The 12,482-nt window shown below is 36.0% G+C and overlaps 1 protein-coding gene across 1 annotated transcript; it reads left to right on the top strand.

Moving 5' to 3' along the window:
- The first annotated feature begins 8,768 nt into the window (after window positions 1-8,768).
- Window positions 8,769-10,064, top strand: LOC139858564 (uncharacterized). Its single transcript, XM_071847401.1, has one exon. It carries the CDS (start codon window positions 8,953-8,955, stop codon window positions 9,445-9,447), a length of 495 nt encoding a protein of 164 aa, XP_071703502.1. The 5' UTR covers window positions 8,769-8,952; the 3' UTR covers window positions 9,448-10,064.
- Window positions 10,065-12,482: the final 2,418 nt, after the last annotated feature.

Raw genomic sequence — 12,482 nt, forward strand, 5'->3', positions numbered from 1 at the left:
ATGGACCATGAGGTTAAGCGGTTAAAGCAAAGCAGAATCCCGATAGTTAAAGTTCGATGGAACGCCGTAGAGGACCAGAATTCACGTGGGAGCATGAAGATCAGATGAGACAAAAGTATTCGCAACTGTTTCCCGAGGAGACGACTACGGCATACGTGCACTAAAATTTCGGGACGAAATTTTAAATAACAGCTGGGTAATGTAACAACCCGACTTTTTCCGTTACTATCGTTACTTGTTCGTTAAATATTTAACGGTGTTTACTTAGAACTTTATGTATTTAATGGATTTAAATGCATGCTTGATCCTAGTGGATTACTTGAATTAATATGTTTATATTGATTGATGAACTTGTTTTGAATAACGAAATACCTAGAAAACGACACGATTAAGCTAATTGCCTATAAAGCTTTTCAGTTTACGGAACTCAGAAAAACGGTAAAATAATTATTTTTAATAATTATTGACTTTATGAAAAACTTATTTAATTTATTATTTATTTAGTAAATTAAACCCGGTGATTTCGTTTCAACGACTAGTTAACGTTCCGGAGACCCGGTACGGTTAACGGCACTCGAAACGGACCACGTACGTACCAAGAGTTAAGCAAAAACGAGCCCGAGACCCCATTAAAAGGGCCATCGGCCGAACCCACCATCACCACCCCTTATTTTTATTGTTTTGGGCTTATTGGACTAGTAATGTGTTTAATTAGGCCCTAAACCAGAAGTATATAAAGTTAGAAAGCCTTGTAAACTCTCATTCTTATTTTGTTTGGCCAATTGTTTTCTCCCTCCCCTCTCCTCTTTGCCATCGGCCTTCAACACACACACACACACACACATTCAAACTCAAAATTAGAAGAAAGCATAAGCATAAACGTTGTTCCTTGCATCATCCTCTACGTGATTGTACTTGCAATTCTTGATTTTAAGGTATAATTGATAACCCTAATTTTATTAGATCAGTTTTTTGTTCAAATTCATAGTGTAATCATGTCTAGTGCTCAATTAAATGCAATTAGAATTGTCGTAAGTCGTTAAATTGCTCGATTGTTGTTGTATGCATGTATCACGAATTTGTATGTTATTGATCTGATCAAATTGACTTATGTACTGATCTTGTATTATATCTAGATGAATAGATGTCGAAAAATTAATAATTTTGGACTTGATTTTGCTTGATTTCGTTATCGTATGCTCAAGTTATGATTAATCGAAGTTTCGTTAGGGTTTTACCGTACACTATATACGAATTTTCTGGTTTATGTGCTTTGTGAATTAGTTATTGAAATGAGTATCATTGTAATCCTTGTTAAAAATCATGCAATTTGGACTTAAGATTTGCGTCAAAAGCTTTTGTAATGCTCTCGGTGTGTCAAAACGAAGATTTGTGTTTTGTAAGTGAGCTGAAACTGTTTTCGAATACAAAAGAAATTACCTCATGTGAACTAGAAATTGATTGAGACCTTGACCTTCTGTAATATGATTTTTTATATGTTCCTAAGTATATTTCATTTGCATGATAACTTCTGAAAACGTGATTTGCCATGAGTTATATGCTTGACCAAACGATATGTCTGAATGTTGTCTAAAATTGAATAGTCTGTAGAGTTATGCTAATCTGTACAAATTAGCTAAATGAATGTCTTTGATTATTTTATGACTGAAACTTTAGAGTGTTTTGAGTCATCTCCAATTGGTCGTTCGTCAAAAATATATTTTCAATATTAAATGAGAAATGTTTTGAAACTGACGCGCGGGCAGAAACTGATTTGGTAAACTGTAACTAGACCCTTTCTGAAAACCCGACTTGTAGACATCGTATGAGGCTCGGGTTAGACTTTTTGGAATAAATTTTGAGTCTAGTTATGATCTGGAGTTTGCCATATTTTCATGAATTATGTGCTAAGAGTTGTACTCTTTGTTTCTACGATGTGCGTATTTTCAAGGACATGCGATAAACTGCGAACGTGCAAATTGTTGAACTATGAGCTGTAACATGTTACTTGACTTAGGAATGACATGTTGACCATGATTGCATGACCTACTGAGATGTTTGATTTTAGTTGACCACTTTGACCGAGTTGACTTTTGGTTTGACTTTGGTTGACTTTTGTTGACTTGCTTGGACTAGTTGACTTTTACTTGCATATTGAGTCAGTCTGAGCACTAGGACTATGCGTACACTATGGGTTGACATAGTGTGACCTATGTATTTACTTAAGATGACCTATTTGACTAGGTTGCGTTGTTCGATCGTGATTGTTCGACTACTGTACGGTTTTTACTAAGAGATATTTCAGTGTTTTGCTAAGGTGAGTCTACAGTCCCATTTTCTTTAACATTTTTGGGATGAGATAACATGCTATTTCAAATGTTTTACATTAGGCACGAGTAATATAAACGAATATACATATGAGTTCAGATCAAAAATCCCTTAGCTTGATTATATTAATTACTTCACGTAAGCTCGACTTATAGGGACGGTACCGTTAAGTTTGACAAACCTCGCCTCAACGTACGGGTGCTTATTCTGTTGTAACTTGTACACCTGATCAGTGTATGCTTAGAAAGGGTAAAAGGAAGACGCGTAGTGCTTTAGCTATCCGCAGGGTTAAAGTTTTATAATCAAGTGTTCATGCTAATGTATAAATTTTACGATGTTTTATTTCAGAAATCTCGTGGCCTAACTTACGAAATGCTTTACTAAACCTGTAGATTACTCGACGTTTTTCGTTGACGTTTTGCATGTTTTTATCTCAGGTCCATAGAGGTATTGCTTCCGCATTGCTGTAGTTGTCTTGCTTGTTTGCTGCTAGTACTGGAGTGATGTCCAGCATACTTTGTCATTTTTATTTCAAGAACATATATTCGCTTTGAAAACCGTTGTTTCAAATAATGTTTTGAGTTTACTTTCTTTGGATATTTATGTCAACTGTTTTCAGATTTATTTATTTAATAAATGACTTTACTTTGAAATTTAATGCGAATACTTTTCGAAAACGTCTCATATAGAGGCGTGACCGTTAACTGTGGGACCAGAGTTAATACGCCGTTAGTGGATTCTGACAGGGTATTACAGCAAATCTGGGTGCAAGTCTCCACGGTCTGACCTGAGGTCGACCGTGGTCTAGCCGTGTACCATTTTCTTTCATTTCAAGCTTTCTTTGGTTTTGGTCTTTTGCTAGAGCAAGTGTGGATTAGTGAACTTGTTTATTTATGTCAATATGTCTACCATCACTTTTAGCTATGTGCATATGTTATCATCAAAACACTTATTGTTATGGGTTAAGATTATTATAGTCATTAAACATAATCTCATGTTAACCCAGATTCTCTCCCAACACTCTAAACTAGCTGGTAGCTGATATTTTTTGACAGAGTAACTGAAATAGTTAAAAGAAAGAGTAAAAATTTATAAAAGGCTATGAGTTTTTTTCTCAAACTATAGTTCTAGTAACTTTTATTCGCCATGTTTAAAAGCTACAAGCTGCCCAAAAGTTGTAACAAGCTAGCATCCGAACATACTCTTACCATGCATCTTATTTTTTTTCTCTTACACAAACTGTAAAGGTGTGTCAAATAGTCCCGACGTCTCATATGTATTGCTCGGTATTTTCAAATAGTCCCTACGTCTCATATATATATATATATATATATATATATATATATATATATATATATATATATATATATATATATATATATATATATATATATATACTTGTTAGTATACGTATAAAGGTTTTAATTTTTATTTAATTGAGTCGTACTAAATATAAGTGTTTGTAATATGTAATACAGATATTAAAGGTCAATTACTACAAACTCAACTCCCATGGCGAGTTGAATCATTCAAAGCTCAAAAAGGATAAATATATGTTAAAAGTTCATTTCAAATGTGCATTAATAGTTTATTAATAACGACAAACGCGCTTTGAGACGAATTGTATTTATCAACTTAGAAATTGTGAGTACAGGTTCGAGCTCCATTCATGTTAAAAACTTGCACCTCTTGTCATAGTGGGAATCGCCTTCGTTCCTGTCACATATGGGTATTCGATTCAAGTATTTCAAAGACATCCTACTCTTAGGTAGTGGCCTATATACATTATACAAAACTTTGTGTTGTAGCTCATGTGGTAGTGACTTGCCTCCCTTAGCGAGAGGTCAAGAGTTCGACTCCCGTGGGGTGTAGCATTGCACACAAGGTTGCCCCTTTACCCTTGAATTTCACCCAAGTAGGGATGACATCGGGTCGGGTTTGGGTCGGGTTTAGGTAATCCCGGACCCGAACCCGATTACGAAACCCCGCCCCAAACCCTGCTCGAAACCCGTCGGGTCCCCATTTACTTACATACTATCGGATTTCGGATTTTCCCACGAGTAAACGGGTATACCTGATTAGTCATTCTGTATTTATTTTTGCAATAAGTTACCAAATCAAAATATAGAAAAATAACTTAACTACTTCATGTTTAAAGTATTGTAAAATATCACATACAAAAATTTGATTGAAAAGTTTCTAAAATACTCAAATACACAAAGTATATAAAATATCACATCTCGAAAACTTGTTGTATATGATTATATTGAATAAATTATACTCGTTTTCAAAACAAATAAGAGAGATCTTTCATACATTAACAATATAATAATAATACTAAAATTTTAAATAAAAATTATTATTAAAATTCCTCGGGGCCGGGTATACGGGTATGTGGGTCGGGTATACCGGTAGGGTATACAGGTTTGTATCCAAAACCATACCCGAACCCGAACCCGAGAATTTTTTTTTGTTACCATCCCCATACCCGGTCCATGAGTCCATGACCCGACGGACTCGGGTAAGACCCTGCCCAATTATAACGGGTTTCGGGTTTCTCCATCGGGTACGGGTCATTTTGCCATCCCTACACTCAAGGGTGCCTTCTGCACATCGCGTTGCGAGGGCAGTGGGGGAAGGGGTTTTACGTCCATGCCCTCGAATTGGGCTGGGTTTCCACATGTGCAGTAGTTGGGGGCGGGTATGCAACTGCGGGAGATGAACGTGTGGTTGATTAAGTCCCTACTGGATAATTTCGTACTTTTGTTTTAAAAAAATATACATTTTACAAATTTATAGTTTATTACTAGTTTTCGAACCCTCGCTTCGCGCCGGGGGTTAGGTTTTCAATGTATTTTATTGCGTTTAGTTTTTTAAATTTATTTCGTGGCTAACGATGATGTCGTTGAAGCGCAACTCGGGTTGAACCAAAAGGTATAACCCGTGAAAGATTTAAATTTTATATTAAATTAACAATATATGTTTATCTCCGCGTTTCGCTATGGAATGTCGACTTTTAAAAATTTAACGCAAAATCAACGTGTATGAAAAGTACCTCAAATATTTAACGTTTTTTAAAAAGAATCCGTTTTGCGTATAGTTAGTGACATTGTGTTCGTAAAATTATTTCGAGTTTAACGATGATGCCGGAAAAATTTAACTCGTTGCTAGCGAGAAGTATGACCCGCTGAATATTTGGGTGGAGTTTATTTAAGATTTTTTATGAAAATGTTGATTTGGCACTTTACCCCCTGTTTGGGGGGCGGTTTTAATGTTTGAACAAAGTGTGGAGGGTTTTTTTGGCAAAGTGGAAGTTAGTTAATAAAAAGGCGAAATGAAGAAAATACCTCTGCGACTATTCATTATTTTTGTCTAATAAGTAGAAGTGTAGAGCATCTAAATGCATGCCTATAGTTATAGAAGCCTTACATGTTTCACTTATTTCAAATATCATAATCTTAATAATAAATAAATCTATTGGTACTAAACACATTTTATATTCAATAATATCTTATGGAATATCATTTTTTTTTTCCCATGGCAATTCATGTTACTAATGTTCTAATGAATTCGTGACATTGTTTAGTCCAATACTATTCATGATTTTGAAGATGATGTGACGACACACAGATTTATGTTTGACGTGTGTTGTTTTTTCACAACACATAAATCATCATTATAATAAAATGATCAAAACAATTAATAAGTCATTAGTCGTGTAGTTGGATGTTTTTTTCATCTAAGTCGATTGAATTTTGTAAGTGCAACAATGATGTCGATTGAATTTTGCAAGTGCAACAATGATATGGCTTTGATGATTGATGATTCTAAGCAATCGTATAATGAATATATTACGAGAGAAACAAATTATGTGATATCAAATACTCTCTCCGTCTCACTATAAGAGTCCACTTACTTTTTGCACACAGTTTTGAAAAATTTCACTAACTCAATTCTCCACCAATAAAAAATCTTCTCTCGAATAACTCATTTTGATTGGTTAAAATTTCAAATGGACACTTGAAATGGGACATCTCAAAATGAAAATGTGGACACTTAAGATGGGACGGAGGGAGTATCTATGTAGTAAGAAATCCGCGTTATATGTGTATATTAAGAATATTATTTAGTTTTAATTACTTGACGGATAAAAGTTATACTACTTAATATCATGACATTTAAAATTGAACTTTATTGTTATTTTTGAACATCAAGATTTTATTAAAAAACTACCACCACCATATCAAGACGCTAGAACAGGGAGCAACAAAAACATTAAAATGAGGGCATCACTCCGACATATACTAATAAATTGTCCACTTGTACATAATATATGGAGTCTTCTATTCAAGTGGTGGAACTCTCAAACTCAAAATATCTCAAACATTGATGAAGCTTTCAAAGATGATCAAAGGCTTGCTACAATGCTAATACGTAAAATCATATGACAAGCAACTAAATGGGTGTGTGGCTATATTATATGGAAATTGAGACATGCAAAAGTTTTTCGTAACGAAGAATGATACCCCAACATAATCTTATCCGAAATTCAACTTCAAAGCTTTAATGGGATATCGAGAAGATTAAAGAAAGCATCGTTAGTTTGACATCAATGGATCATTAACCCCGATTACTTCATTTAATCAACTAATCAACGTACTGGGGTCGGTTAACTTGATAATTCTGTCAGCAACTCGGTTTGACTAGCTGCTGCAGTTACATTATAATCGATGCTTTCTGAAATTGTCTCAATATTATTACCATTGTTATATAGCTAGAGTAGGTACATATGGGTCTCGTTAAGGGATAGCCTAAACTCGGTATTATCTCTCGTGTAATTACAAAGTTTATAATTAATAAATAGTTTCTTGTTTTTCAAGAAAAAAGTGAATAAATAAATAAATCCGCCCAATCAATATTGATTTTGTCTCTACAACTTACCAAATTAAACGAAAACATATAAATATAATCGAATAAGTCTTGTTTCAACCTATCTTGGGTCTTCAATCTTTCACTCGTCAATAGTCAAACCAAGAACGAATGTTTCGAAATACACTTTGCAAACCAAACTATGGAAAACCATTGAACTTGATTTGCTTTATTGCAAAAACATGCCAAGCCATATTGACACTAAACTCATGAAGGTCACCCATAAGCGCCATATAATTTTGTTTTTATATAACAGAAAGATCTTATGGAATGACGAAAAGTATTTGGAATTCAATGGCCCGAATGACGGGATGCAGGACATTCGTGGCAGATGAGCTTATCATATAAATGCTTCATAGCCATCACTGTCTGTGGTGCAATCTGTCTGCCTGTTAAGAGATGTTTGAAAAGCTATGCAGTATTACTCATAAGCATTTAAGAATGAGCATTCGGTATTCAATTTAGTGTGCCATGAAGTCCCTTATTATTTGATAATGTACATACATGTCGAGCATGTTTGCCACATAAGACTCTTTATTCAAAAACTTAGTTACACATGAGTTGTGCGTGCGCCACATCAGCACAATTCAAGTTAAGAATTCTTCCTTTTAAATATGCGCCAAGAGCTCCAATTTGAACATTTTTTTTTTCTCTCACTATAAATTAATTTACCCTACTAAAATCATTCCATCTATCTATAACTAGTAGAGCTCCGTTCAAATATCAATCAATCCTTATCGGAATTTGTCATTACACCAAGGAGCGGATGCATGTAGGGGCAATCAGGGTCGGCCTCCCCTCGAGTACCGAATTCTTTTAGTGTGTCTATATGTTAAATTTTGACGTTTTGCCCTCGTTTTTTGAACTGTTTCTAAATTTTTAATGTTCCACACTCGTCGAATAATTTATTGGACCCGCTACTCATCACAACCATTTCTCATCATTTGTGAACTTTTTAACGATGGTTAGGAGTCACTGACGGGAGTCCGAACGAGATGTCGGAACCCACCCACCCGATCATTTCCAAACACGAACATCACAGTCCTACCGCCCTTACAAGAGGAAACCCCCACGACGGATCCATACAGTCATCGGGTGTAGTAAAACTCTCTCGGGTAAGGCTCGAACGCAAGACGTTAGACTACCGAGAGCTCTGAAATTAGCAGATAAACTCAACCGGATTTAAACAATTGTTTACCATCGAGACCTATGAAATTGACTATCAATTGTTTACCACTCTCGTATATTTTTCAGATCTCAATGGGTTTAAACGATTGTTGAAAAGTAAACAATTGATTTTTTTCTACTAACCTATCACTTCAATTTTGCACTCAAGCTGTTCATTCCTTAAATTACGTTTGATCATTTCTCTAAGCATGATGTTTCTAGCTCAAGTTTAGGGTGATCATTATTCTCTTGTGAAAAAAATATAGTTGGACGTGTAAATTCCATCGCCATTGCAATTTAACGATTTAAATCTGAAATTAAGAATAAAAATAAATAAAAATTTACCTCCGGTATCAATTTTCATTTGTAGGATTCGCTACGTCTACGTATATCTCACAAACTCAAATCACTTAAAAACCATTAGCCACTCAATTTAACTGTAAACACCTAGGGTTTACATTTCCCCCAATTTCAATTTCAATTTCAATTTCAGTTTAAATTTAAACTTGAATTTCAGTATCAGATAACATGAAGGTTCATCCAGCTCCAATTAGACGAAACATCACCGTCCGTTACGATTTCCGTACCGATTCCACTTCCACCGCCACAAACTGCCGCCAAAAAAAACTCCGGAGACTGCCTCACATCTTCGCAAAGGTTCTCGAACTTCCGTTTTACTCCGACGCCGATGTTTCGATTCACGAAACGTCAGATTCGTTGAAATTTGTTGTTGATACTGATGATGATATCGGTACAGATATTGCTGCTCATACAATTGAGATCTGTCCTGGTGTAACGAAAGTTGTTGTTAGTGCTACACGTGGCGGTGGTGGAGGTGATCGTGATGTGATGGAGGTTGATTTGTGGCGGTTTAGGTTACCTGAAAACACACAACCGGAGTTAGCTACGGCGGTGTATGGTGATGGAGAGCTTGTTGTTACTGTACCTAAGGAGGATGTTGTGATGAATCAGGAGGTTTGGAGTGAAGGTAATGGAACTGGACAGTTTGTTTTGGTACAGTAGTATTTGATTGAATTAGTTAATATATTTATGTTGTTTGAATTTTGTTAACTGTTTCTGTTAAGTTCAATTAATCAAATGTTGTTTTTAGGCTGATTATAATCGATTAATCGTCTTCAATGAGTATGTTTGTCATGTTTTTGCTGTGTTGATGATGATGATAAGACATAGTTTTGTAAGATCAGAATTGAACTTATTAGCTTCCGAGAATTACCTCTGCGCCGAATCAGAATGAACGACTGAGCCAACAACGAACCCTGTCTATGGTGACTGTAAAACCGATCTAATCAAACAAACACATACACACACAAACACTCGTCTTGGTATAGTCTTGTAGTGGACAGTTAGCTCAAAACGAACCGAAACGCAAGATGGGACGGTGCCATTGGCACCGTCTTGGAGACAAAAGAGATGGAAGGCTAAGATTGAGCCATAAGGGGAAATCTCATTAGTTTAGAGTGTAATGTTTAACTTGTGAGCTCTGAATGGCGTAACGTGCCAATTATTTGAATGTCCTTTACTAGATTAAGAAAGTTATAGGCTTTGGCATAAAAGGTTCTCCCATTTACACACTCGTGTTATTGCTTTGGCATAAAAGGTTCTCTCATTTACTACACTGTGTTATTTTGACACATTAGTCGTTTAAAGTTATAGTTCATTCTGATGTGGTGCAGAGGTAATTCTCTGTAGTTAATAAGTTCAATTTTGATATTACAACACTCTGTTATTGGATTGGCAGTGTGAGGCCAAAAACGATTATGCTATAGAAACAGGACCAAGTTTTCCCAGTAAATTAAGAAAAGATAACTAACAAAAAAAAAAAAAAAAAAAGAATAACCGGCTTGATATACTTCCCCATCTACATTCTCTTCACATAATCACATAAAGTAAATGTTACTGTAAGTCCATAACCATATCTTCATGTCTACTTGCATCGAATGTCACAAGGTGGAAAGTGCTAAAAGATATAATGATCAATATCATACACCCACCTACTGGTTCAGACCGACTAGTATTATCTCTATTTTGGTGTTTATAGCCTTGGCCCGTTTCTTTTTTGATTGTCCCAACTCTCATGAGATTTTGCAAGTATGACCAGCACTTTTTTAGTCTGTTGGATGTTACTACAACTAATACTTCTTTTGCCCTTTGAGCATCAGGCATGTAATGATGTTCGTAAAAGTGGCTGGAGTATTCGTTAATTCTATGTTTGTTTCAGACTCACCTTAAAGAATCCTTATGTAAAGTAGGTTGCGTTGCACCATTAATGTTGATTGGCACTAATACGTTCGGGACACATACTCTATGACATTCAAAACAACCATTTAAACTTTCTCTAAAAGTCGGCCTGGGGCCTAATTACTTGGTGTCATGCATGGGTTGGAGATATCGTTATTTGTTGATCATTACTTCTAGTGTGTATATTTTACTTAGCAGTTTTATCTTTTCTTAGATATGTCAAAGTGGGTAGGTTGTGTATATTTCATTGTTAACATTAGATGTGTCAAATTGGATAGGTTGGGTAAGTTGTTTATATTTTAGTTTTATCTTAGATGTGTCAAAATGGGTAGGTTGGGTAACTAAGGTGATTTTGTATTATGCATGTTCAAAGATTATATAAATGACTAATGTGTCAAATTATCTATTTTTTAATGTCGTCGTAACGATAGTCTTTTACTATTATCAGATTAATCTTGAAGTCAGTAACTAGTTATTTACATCTCTTTTATATGATCAAAACATACAGCATAAACTTTGTGTTACTTTAAATTTCTAAAATAAAGGTTCTTTCTGTTAGAAGTATTCTGATGATTGAATGTAGGCCAGTCTTTATCCTCACAGATCACTTTCTAAAATACTCATGATCAATCATTTATAGTACTGTTCGCGACAACTTACCGCCTTTTATGCTCTTCTCAAGCATGCACATGGAGGTATGGGTTCCTTTTCATTGGTTACTAGGTAATTTTACATTGTTAAAAAGTTTCAACCTTTAACTTCTTTCGGTACAAAAAAACAAAGGATCCTTGATTGTACCGGATTGTTTGCAACCAACCACCATTAGAAATTACCTTAAATCTGTACTGATGTTGTGAACGACGCACAACAAGAAACGTATAAACCCTAATAAGAAATCAAGAATACTTAACTCACAAAATATGTTGCAGGTGTGGTTTGAACCTAGGGATGGCATCCGGCCGGGTTTAGATACTCCCAGACCCGAACCTGTTAAAAAACCCCGTCCCGGACCCGAAGGGTCTCCATTTACTTACGATCTTACGGGTCTCCATTTAGTTACTAACTAGAAGGTAAACGGGTCTCCCCACAGGTATCCAGGTCTCTATTTACTTACAAACTATCGGGTGAATGGGTTTTCGCACGGGTATTCACGGGCCGGGTTATTGGGTTTACGTGCCGCGTATATGGACTCGGGTCTTTTTTGTGGTATACGGGCTGAGTAATCGGGTTTGTGTCTCAAACCATCCCTGGACCTGGACCCGGACCCGAGAAAAAATTAATAACCATCCCCATACCCGGCCCTAGAGCCCTAGACCTCTAGTGATATATCTCATTAAACCTATAGTGACTTTTATACGCTTAACAGATAAGGTTACTGTGTTGATCCATCTAGGGATGGCGCCCGCGGGCGATGGGTGCAGATCTTATATACCCGTGACCCGCCCGTTGGTTTTTTTTTGCTCGTTGGGGCCCGTTACCCACCCGCGGGTAAAAATATTTTGGCCATATCTGTGACCCGCGGATACCCATGACCCGCGGGTAATAAAAATGTACAACTTAGTTATAAAAATTAAATAACCCGCGACATGTAGTATTTACTCGCGACCCATCGGCGGGTATAATTGGTACCGGTGCCCGCAGGTAAGATATAATGATTTTACATGCCCATTACAGATCGGGTACCCGTGTATCACGGGGTTTTTTCTCGCCCATTCGATTCTTAATCCATCATTCATTCAGCTTGCTTACCTATCTTTAGGCAAAAAGTGAAACTAGTAAGAAAGGGGCAATCTGCTTTT

The sequence above is a fragment of the Rutidosis leptorrhynchoides genome, chromosome 7 (assembly GCF_046630445.1).
Source record: "Rutidosis leptorrhynchoides isolate AG116_Rl617_1_P2 chromosome 7, CSIRO_AGI_Rlap_v1, whole genome shotgun sequence".
Classification (NCBI taxonomy): Eukaryota; Viridiplantae; Streptophyta; class Magnoliopsida; order Asterales; family Asteraceae; genus Rutidosis; species Rutidosis leptorrhynchoides.

What these genes read in the sequence shown, in the direction of transcription:
- LOC139858564 (XM_071847401.1), top strand. Translation starts at nt 8,953, where the DNA reads ATGAAGGTTCATCCAGCTCCAATTAGACGAAACATCACCGTCCGTTAC.